We start from the raw sequence: 10,897 nt of genomic DNA, 5'->3' as shown, positions 1-10,897 counted from the left end.
AGACAACCGCCTGTCTTTGTCCGCCTCTTTCAGTTGGCTGGAAAAGAGGAGAGAAAAAGGGATGGTTTCATTCTGGAAGCCATCGCTGCACCACCGTGCCCTCCACGCTCCAGGGATGCAAAATGAAGGGATGGTCTTCAATGACTGTTCAGCTCTTGAACATTTAATTTCCCGACCGCATCTGTTTCAAACGGAGAATGCAGAGTTCCTGCCCTGAAACGCTCAGCTTTGATCAGGGGTCAGGGCAGAGGTTTGAGTGTTTCTGAGTCACACTTACAGGACCGAAAAGAATTATTTCTCCGTTGAATCAGCTTAATGTCTCTGAATAATTAAATCAGAGCAAATACAATCACATTAATTCTTAGGGGTGAGAAAAATTAGTTTACGAGTTTAAACATTTTTCTTGTACTTACAATTTAAATGTCTCGTTCCACTCAGGATTCAGGGAGCACTTGATAGTTTTGGTCTTCTGTTTGCTTTCATTTTTGGGGTCAGGGATTAGTTTAAGCTTCACGTAGGGATCTGACAAGCCATTGGGATCCATAGGAACTAGGTTTTTAGCATCTCTTACTGGGGAGGACAAAAAGGATTAAACTCAGTATTTAAACTATAAAAATACTCAGCAATAGGCAACTTCCTTGTGTGCCAACAGTCAGTGTGAAAATAGTGATTAAAAACCGAGTACGTGCAGACACAGACATTACATGAGAAATGAAATACAGTTATCAATGCAAAGCAAATACAGCTCGGATGGACACAGGAGGCTAAAGAGATTATTTTCACTTTCTGATAGGATGATTTGTTGTTCACTCTCAGTTTTAAACCGTTTAAAGCTGCTTTGTTTCCTCTTGCACCTTGATAAGGAGAATTGCACTGATTTGCATCTTTCGTTTGGGCGAGATGGAAGCCCGGGGACGGTGCTTTCCATGGAGAGTGGAAATAGCGATGAGAGCCGCAAACAGGGGAGGGCAGGCACCGGAAAGCACCAGCACAGTGCTTTCAGATCCAGAGCTGAGCTCTCCTTTCGGGTACCCTCGGGCTCAGTGGCCACAGCCCCGAGGGACCAGGAGGGATGCCTGAAGGGAGGGATGCCCACCGGGACGGATGCTGCAGCAGCACCTCGGCTCCGGGAGCTTGACCGTCTCCTCCGAGAACAGGAACAGAACAAGGAGCAGAAGAGGGGAAAGCAAACCTGCAGGCAACCCCAACTGCTTGTAACTGGATTGCAGCCTTGCCAAATTAAATACAATCAGGCTGATCTAACTCTCTTTCATTTAAGTCAAAATGTGTCTGTCTTCTGGGAGAAGGGTCTTATCTTCCCTTCAGCCCGAGCAAAGATATTGGAGATGGAAAGGCTGATGGGACATGATGGAGCACAGCCGCAACCAAGGGGAAAGCTGCTTGCAAGAAAGTCCAGAGCAGAAACTCCTCTCCCCTGCGCTGCAGACACAGCTCCGCCGGGGGCTTTCGCAGGTTCTCCCACCCAAACCGCCCAGGCCTGAGCAGGCAGCACTGCCCGAGCAGCAGCGCTGCCTTCCCTCCTCCCAAAGCATTGGGGTGACAGAGCACACCCCGACCCTCCTCGGCAGCAGGCACAGCGCCCGCCGGCAGCGCCTTGGTGCAGCATGGTGTCACCTGCCCCGGGCCGGTGTACACCTCAGGGATCAGGCACGGAAGGTTGTGCCGTGTCAGGAACAGGGAACTTGGTGCTGCCTGAAATCCCACTGGATCACACCAGCAGCTCTGACGCAAGGATCACCGGGGGCACAGCTTCACCCCATACACCCCATAATCCCGAGGAGGAGAGGACTCCGGCTGCGTGTGTGCTGCTGCAGGACATTAGAAGATGCTTTCAGCGAGCCAGCACGAGTGAAAACAATTGCTCGGTTCCTAAATCACAAGTAAGGCGTTTCTGATGCAAGGTTGGGAGCCAGAGAGTTTTGAAAAGCACATTCATGGTCCAAAATCTGCAACCTACTCCCGTCCTCCTGAAGCATCGCCCAAATTTCCGGCTCCGCGGAATAAAACTTGTTGCCAAAATTCAAATCTGCATTTATAAACTAGCTCATTTATCAAATGTGACACCCGCGACAGCAGCTCGTGAGACAGAGAGAGGCAAGGCTGCCGGGGATCGCCTGCTGTCCCACTGCAGGTACCCGGGCAGCCCCATCGATTCGGCAGCACCAGATATTCTTCAGACTCCCGAGACGAGGCAGCAACGGGAGCCAGAGCCACCTCCTGCTCCTCTGGCAGAAGGGCAAGGAATGACTTCATTGCTGACAGCCCCAGAAGAAGCGATATACGGTGACCTTGCCACGGATGCCGTCATGCCCAGGACGGGTCGGATCTCTTTGCTGGGAGGTTGAGGACCGCCAGCGGTCGGTGGGGTCAGGGATGCAGATGCAGCAGCTGCTCAGCATCGGCGTTTACAAACAGCTTTCTGCACTGGTGTGCGAGAAGGGGTTTTGGTGTCTGGGAGTGGGGGAGGACACGTGGCGAGGCTCCGGTCCCCAGGGTAGTCCCCTTCCGCGGGTTCTGTAAGGCACCAGTGGTCTTGTTTTCCCAGCAGGGATGAACACCAGGACCCGGGGACCCTACGCACCGCTCCCAAATCTGCTACCATGCCCAGGGAGGGTGCTGAGGGGGGTTGGGGACACCGGAGCATCCTAAAAGCACTCATGAGAAGATGCTCAAGGAGGAGGACTCACCCTTCCCGTACCAGTGAGGACTGAGGCTCAGAATTTCTTTAAACAGGCAACGGGTTTCTCCAGAGGACAGTAAAATATCAGACCTGAGCGGCTTTCAAGCCTCCCGGGTTATCGCTTATTCGTTACGTATTACAGAGGCTGCTCTCTGAGTTAGGGCCAGCTCTGCACCGGGCCACCCATCCCTCCACAGACCCCGTACGAATAGAAATCCACAGCAGCGGATTACTGCTGGTGAAGGCAAGGCGTCCGATGTGCGTTACCTGCGCTGCAACGACCTCATCCCGTAACAAACCCGCACAGCCCCACGTCCTGTGAGAGCAGCCCAACAGTCGCGCCTCCTTCCGCCTCGCACTGCTCGCTGCGACACGAGCACCGTGACTTCATTTCTATAATGTCCTGACAATTCTCTTCATGTGCCATTTAATAAATCAATCATTTAAAAAAAAAAAAAAAAAAAGAAAAAGTTTGGACATAAATACCAGCTCTGCACTTCAGAGGATGCACAGTAGTTATTCTGTGGCTTAATTTGGACTCTCAGTCACAATCTTCTGTGGAAAGCTTTGTACTACCCAAGCAGAAAGACCTGCAATCTGCTGTGTGAAATCTTTAAGTAATGAGTTTAATTTCCAAGGACCCCGCCAAGGCTCTGCGCTGATACAGCCCGAATGCCTTCCTCTGCCTCACCCCTTATCTGAGGAGAAGAATACATATTTTCTCATCACTGTTATATGCTTTTATCTGTGCCTTTTTGATAGGAAAAAAAGGCAATCTTTATAACCACGTTCTTGAATTACAAAATACAAAAGCATATTAGAGAAAAGTCCCACAGTAGGTCCTGCCAAGGCACCACCTGACTGGCAATGAGCCCGCGGGGGACGTGGTCTTCACGGGGTTTGTAAACAAACAGCAGGACTCGCTTTTGCCGGTTGCAGACATGGGAAATGCCTCCTACGGGGAGCCCGGCGCTCCTGTGCCCCTGTCCCCCAGCCCAGAGCCCCGCCAGGCACCCCCCGTCCCGTACCCTTGGCACAGCTCCATCCTTAACCCCTCGGCTGGTCCCACCGCAGGTCCGACCGCAGCCCGCACAGCCACAGGTGACCGTCCCGCTCTTCGGCAGGCTCCTGCCTTCACCCGAGCGCGGGGACCGGGGCTCCCTGCCTGCATCCCCCTGTGCTGCCATGGCACGGTGAATGATGCTCCCAAGCGCCCTGCTGAAACGCGGCCTCTTAACACCCTCCCCTGCCTCTCTGCTGAGCTTTTACCACCTTTCGTTACCTTCCTGGCTTTGAATTTATTATGAAAATGTATTTTCTGTGACCCTGACTGTCCGCAGCACAGGGAGACGTCAGAGCCTTGGGGGAAAATCTCATCTCCATGTCAAAAGCAGACAGCCCACTGCCACTCGCTATCGCGCGGGACCACTAAAACCAGGGGTGTCACGGTACTGGGGACTGAATGGTGCCCACCGCGGCCCCAGCCCAGGTCCCACAGCAAGCATCTGGGGAAGGCACGGTCCGTGATGGTGACCATTGCTCCTCCTCTGCCCCGGGGGGTCATCAGAAATCCTCTGGGACTCCTCACTCCCCCCAAGAGAGATGGCAAATGCTGCTGTGCCACCAGTAGAATTAACCCAAGCGCTGGAAGGAGCTGCTCGCTCTCAGGGCTCAAACCGGACGGTGTCCCCTCGGAGGGAGAGGACGCAAAATTATGTCACACTGCATCAACCCTCTGACTTTGCTTCAAGTTTCACCGTCCGAGCGGCCAGAATAACGTCCTCTGGAGACAAATGAATAAGCCTTCGTCATTTATCAGGCCATTGTTCACTTCTTTAAGGAACAGGAAAAATAATTCCTGACCCTCATAGTCAATCAGTTTATGCCCTGAAGCATGAGATTTGATTACCTCATGTTATTATCTCAGCATGCAGACCTAAAAATTTCATTAATGGGAATAATTTTATCTATTCATTTAAAAAACAAAATACTTCTGCCTGACCTTAAGTAACTTTCTGCCTTTTCAAGCAGTTAAATCAACAATTAAGCAAAAGAAAAATAAAAACCTCAAGAAGCGTAGTAGTGATACCTCGCGTCAGGGGAAACATGCTGCTCTCCGACCGTTCACAGCATTTCTTTGACAGTTAAATTTGATGTAAAACAGTTTTACATCTGTCATATTCTGACAGTTTTGTGCATCATTAAGAAGTAGTAACACCATTATTAATAATGATGAGTAAGAATATTACAATCCCATTTAAAGCAGCCAGTCTTAAATCACTTTGGGTACCAAGCCCAGCCGCAGCTCCCGGTGCCTGCTGGGAAGAACCTGCCCTGGTGAAGTCTCAGTGGACCAAACCCAACGGCTACAGCTTCACAGCATCGGCTGCTCGGCCAAAAGTCTGCAGGGGCAGCCACGGTGCTCAGGGAGAGGGGATTTCTGCGAGGAAGAGCCTCCCTCCCCTCCGCTACCCAGGGGGACACTGCAAGGAGGGGTAGTCCTGGCCTGGAGACACCTCTCCACTGCCATGGGAATGAGATGTCACCCACTTCACCTTGCAGGGCCAGGGCAGGTAGAGACAGTTGAATTATATTTGAATAATTTATTCCGCAAAATTTGCAATAGTTTCCAAATAAATTATTCAGACAACATCTTTTAATTACTCAGCCAGCCGCAACTGCAGGAACAGACTTGGGAAGAGACGCTTATTTCAGACACCCACATCTCCAGTGGAAAACACGGGGAGAAACATCACTGTAATGAATCCCTAAAGCAGAAGAGAACACAGCCTTTCCAGGCAGCTTGTTCTGGCCATGGAGGTCATGCCCAGAAGCTGCCAGCGGCTGCCAGAGCAGGGCAAGGCTCTTCATCCAGCTCCAGTGAGAGCTGTACCCTGGAGAAGTGGGAGAAGATGCTCCAGAGTGGCCAAATGCCGCAGGATCAGGGTGGGATGCAGTGCTCGGGGGTGCACAGCATCCCCCTCCCTGCCTGACCCAGTGATGGCGAGGACTCCTGCAGGTCTCCACCATCTGCAGGACTACTGGAGGCCACTACACCACCCATACCACCACCACGTGGCATGGCCCTGCTGACCTCCACTGCCAGCCAAAGGGGTGGCAGGCACAGGAGGATGGTTTCGGACTCTCTGCTCCCAGGATGGTGTTTCACCTGGGGTAAAACCAGCCCCACAGCAAGCAAAAGGGGCTGGTGACTGATCCACAGCTCCCCAGGGAAGGCTGATGCAGACCACAGCCCAGCTCCAGGTCTGCTCCCCACCTCTGTGGTGGTTCCAAAGGGATGCTGCTCCCCTGCCCCGAAGGGCCGCGCTGGCCCCACACCTCAGGGCACGGGAGATGCTGCACAGCCCGACACAAAAGGGTGGCAGCTGGCCCCATCGCCTGCCCGGGGTCCTGTGTCAGTTCACGGCTGGTACCCAGGTTTCCACGGGAAGGCAACATTAATATGCTGCATCAATAAAGACCAGAAAGTTCTCCGCTAAATATGCAGCGCCATATGGGGGTTCACTTTTTTGTTAAAAAAAAAAAAGCCTACAACAAAACCCACTCCTACCCGGCTCTTAAAGACAGCTTGCGGTGGCTGCCAAATCCTTTACCTTCATCTCTGAGTAAGTAAGGCCATCACAACATACAATAATACGTGCAGATAATTCTGCTTCCCATTGCCCAGCACATGGAAAAACCCTTCTTGAAAGCTCTGCTTGGTGCAAGGAGAGGTCAGAGCAGAGCTCAGCCACCTCAAACCAGCCCAAGCACCTCACCATAGCCTTGGCCAGCAAAACGCCGCGCCGGGCCAGTGGTACCCCCTATTTCACACCTCTTGGAGATTTTGGAGAGGGGAGGATTGGAGAGGATTTTGGAGAGGGGAAGGCTCTCAGGCTGACCCACAGCACTCATTTTCATCCCTCCATCATCCCCGCCAGGAGCAGCCGCATTCCAGTGAGCACCCAGCACTTGGACTAACACCCTTGTGTGTTAAAACATTTAATTAATGCTCTGCAGAAGAATATATTTGCACATGCTTATACAATAGAAAAGGCACAGGACTCATTCTGGCTGCATCTTCCTGGGCCGGTGATTATTAATTAACACCACTTCCAGCTCGTTTATCTAATCACGGCATAATTGGTTTCAGTTTTGGTCAATGTTTTACTTCATCAGCTCAGTAAATAGCAAGGCTCTGGTCCCGGCAGCCTCTACCAATGCTGCAGGCGCGACGCGGCTATGGGCTGTAACCCCGAGCTGATGCTGTGCCCCCATGGGTCCTAATGGGGGTCTCAGCTCCGCAGGAGCCACCGGGGACATCAGCACATTGCTGAGACTCCCAAGAGAGAAGAGGGAACCCGACATCGCCCCCACCCTCCAGCAGCCCTTGCACGAGGACGGGGCACGCTCTGCTTTCACACGCACGCAGGGCGAAGTCACCTAAACCTGCTCAGTATTCTCCATCTCCCATATATACCCCGCAACTTGCAGCATAACCTTTTCACGTTTTTTCTGCATTTTAGTCCCTTTAGTCCACTGCTCCCTGCCAGGACACACCGACGCATGGCAGGACACACCGACACGCGACAGGACACACTGACACGCGACAGGACAAACCGACATATGATGGGCTGCAATTCCTTCCCGAACAGAGCGGCAGGGACAGCCAGCTCTCAGCCACAGGAGATGCTCAAGGCAGAGCCTTCCATACAACTCACCGCCTCGCCATCTCAGAGAAGCAATAGATTTAATGCAGTCCCAGCCCAGCCTGCATATTCTCTCGCTCCTCCATTTCCCAAACTCAAATATTCATGTCCCTTAATACGACAGGCTCAGAATAATCTGCATTGGGAAGCTTTTCTATTATGGAAGCAAAAATGTGCAACGCCTTGATGACATTTTAATTTGCTACAATTTCCCACTTTATTCAGCAGTCTTTTCCCACTAATAAGATACTTGATCAAAGCGTGGAGCAGAACACAGACTGTGAATATACATTTGCTCTTGTCCAACATCAGGCAGACGATGCCCTGCCACGCTCCATCACATCGCCCTCCCACACGAGGCGGTTCAGAGACCCACACGCCACGTCGGTCCCACTCCGCAGCATCCTCACACCACGTCCTAGCCAGACCTCACGCACTGGCGGGCACGGATGGTCTGCCCCACGTGCTGGGATTGCCGTTGCGTTCAAAAGTCTCTTTTTTTCTTGTTTCCTTCAGAAGAAAATGTGTGATACTGTTGCCTCCAGGGTCAAGGGAGAGTAGCACCATCCTCGCTGCATTGCTGCCCTCGGAGTTGGCAGAATCCAACTTGTGGAGACAAACCAACACCAACCAGCTCCAGGGAATCCTCTCTTTATATTTAAGGCACAACCATGAGTTGTAACAGAGTTGGAGCAGGGAATAATAGTGATGCTTATCCACAGACTTCCTGGGTGTAAAGGACCAGATTCCCCGAATGACTGGGGCAAAACCCACCCAGGTCAATTAAGCATCTTTAAGAAGCATCCAAAGGGAATTAATTTGCTTTGGTAATTTGACATGTCTCAAAGCACTGCTAGGTACCCAAATTTTGTTTACCAGGCCCAAAAAATGACTTCTCTTTTGTCAAGCAGCTCAAGCTAAATAACCCAGCCCACGCTACCTACTTAGTATGACAAAGCTGCGAGCAGGAGCGTGCCAGGGTTTACTGGTTTAGGCAGTGGGTGAGAGCAGCAGAGATGTCATTTCGCCCCTGGAGGAGAAGCGGCAGAGCCGTCCCCGGGCTGGGCTGCCCTCGCTCCTCAGCCCGCTGCCGCCTCCAGCACCAACCGACTCTCCAGCGGCCGCAGAGCGATGCTCGGCTCCGACAGCCTCCCAAACCTGGAAAACGCCACCCAACTTCCATCCACCTTTCCAAAAGTGAGAAAGACTCCAAATATCGTATTATGAAAGTCATGGTATTGACGTAAGGAAGCCAAAGAGCTGGAGAGACTTCTCCCCGAATGGCCTCCCAGGAGGCTGAGCCCAGGTCACTCGCTTCCGAGGACACTCATGGGACCTGCTCCCGGCAGGGCCCTGCACAGCACCGAGTGATTTAAAACACCACATTTAGCAAGCAGAGCTGCTAACGCAATTAGCCATTTCTAGCCACCTACTTGAGGTTTTCCAGCCTCACGCGCTCACTCCCTGGTGTCCTGGGCTCAGTTAATTTTCTTCCTAGTAGCTGCTGTGTTTTGGATTTAGTATGAGAATAACGTTGATAACACATACTGGTTTAGTTGTTGCTTAGTGACGTTTATATTAGTCAAGGACTTTTTCAGCTTCCCATAGAAGCTGAGAGGGAGCACAGACAGGACAAGCTGACCAAAGGAATGTTCCATACCATACACATCATGTTCAGTATAGAAACAGAGGTTGGCCAGGGGGGTGGGAATCCATGATCCCTGCTCTGGATGGGCTGGGCAACCCATCATCAGGTGGTGAGAGCAACTTGCATTGTATTACTTTTTTTTTATATATTATTTTACCATTATTATTATTTTCCTCTTCTGTTACTGTCTTTATCTCTACTCATGAAGTTTTTTTTTCCTTTCCCCCTCCTTTTCTCCCTCTTCTCCCTACCCTACTGGGGGGTGTGGTGGACTGAGCGAGCGGCTGTGTGGTCCCAGTTGCTGGCTGGGGTTAAACCACGACACCTGGGTCCGGGCTGCTCAGCGCTGAAGATAACTGCTTTTACCTCCAGCCAGCCCAACCGTACAGAAATGCCGGACATCCAAACGCATTTTTCCTGCTTCTCAAATCCATCTCGGCTAATTAGGCTCTGAGCCAAAGCCTGCCTCCCACCAGGACGCGGCACAGGACACCCAGTGCAGCCGGAGCTGGTCTGTGCCGGGGACCAATGGTCAAACCAACCCTGTAGGAGCAGCACACCCGAGCCAGGGATGTCACCTGCAGCTGGTTATCCCCTTGCACAAAGCAAAACCCCCAGTGTCCCAGAGGGGAGGCAGCGGGGGGACTCGGGGGTCCCCAGCCTCGCTGACGCCCCCAGGCTTTTGATGACCACACAGTCCCCACGCAGCTGCATTGATGCTTCAAGAGAGAAGTGCTCTCCAAGAGCACGTATCTCAGCGCTTCGCTGGATGAGACGCAGATTGTTTTGTGCCCTAATTAACAAGGCCCTCCCAAACCTCCTGTATTTTGGAAACTGCCTTTAGTTGGTGGAGCTGCGAGCCCCGTCCCCAGCACAGAGTGAGGGGGACACGCTCCACAGCCTCACCGCGCCGAGCCAACGGCACAAAGCCACAAGCATCAGGAAGGTGCCATTTATTTGTCCAGGTGCCCTATTATTAGACAAAGCTACACCTTTTTTAATCACTGGGAACACCAATAAATCCCGGTGCTTCAGCCACCCCCAAGCAGCGGCGGACAAAAGCAATGCAGCGCTCTGATTGCAGCGTGCAAAGCTGCGCTCCCGGGTGCACCCATTATACAATTACATTCAATGTATAGCGTGAAAGGAGCTGTAACAGAGCCCTCTCTCCCAACATAAAGGAGTGATTAACACCGCAGACCCAAGAGCTGGGAAGCTAATTAGGAGGGGCAGCTCCACACGTTCCCATTGCTGCTGCTGCTCTGGGTACAGCCCTGTGGATGGGCAAAGCTGCGGCTGTGCCAGACTCCAACTCCGGTCACCCCTGGTCAGCGGTGGGGTGGCTGCGCTCAGCCTCGCAGAGTGACACCGGGGCTGGTCCCCGTCACCAGGCTTGTCCCCGCTGCCCTCCGAGCCAGGGACAACACTGCTGGCTTACTAAATCACATGCAATGGAAGTCAACCTCGCTAAGAGCCAGTCAGGGCCGTCCTGGGCACATTTTGTGGATTTTGAGAAATCCGGGGGTTTGGCTACTGAATTTCAATCCCCTGCCTCCCCAAGGGCCACAGCCCAAAGCCTCACTGACCCCCCCAGGAACCGGTACAGATGCTCTCACCAGTCTCCCACCCTACAGCTCTGAGGTTCATCCTCATTCTTCAGAACGAAGAATGGGTTAAAAATACTGAAATTTGGATCTTTCTCATGTTATTATTATAATTTTTATGATCTTAGTACCTGGCAGACCATGCCGTAGGCAAGCCCGTGCCGTGCCAAGTGCTGTAAGAAAGCCGAGCGCGAGAACAACCCTTGCTGAAGTAAAGCACAGCCCACGGTGAGCT

General features: G+C 52.3%; 1 protein-coding gene across 1 annotated transcript in view; it reads right to left on the bottom strand.

Annotated features, from left to right (window-relative positions):
- Positions 1-10,897, bottom strand: part of PRKCB (protein kinase C, beta) — an 87,850-nt gene that overhangs the window by 50,316 nt on the left and 26,637 nt on the right. The window contains 2 exon segments of the mRNA XM_009895134.1: positions 3-37; positions 414-570. Of these exon segments, the coding sequence (XP_009893436.1) occupies positions 3-37; positions 414-570 (192 nt within the window).

The sequence above is a fragment of the Charadrius vociferus genome, unplaced genomic scaffold (genome assembly GCF_000708025.1).
Source record: "Charadrius vociferus isolate BGI_N301 unplaced genomic scaffold, ASM70802v2 scaffold600, whole genome shotgun sequence".
Lineage (NCBI taxonomy): Eukaryota > Metazoa > Chordata > Aves > Charadriiformes > Charadriidae > Charadrius > Charadrius vociferus.
This window is presented reverse-complemented; position numbering and strand designations above follow the sequence as displayed.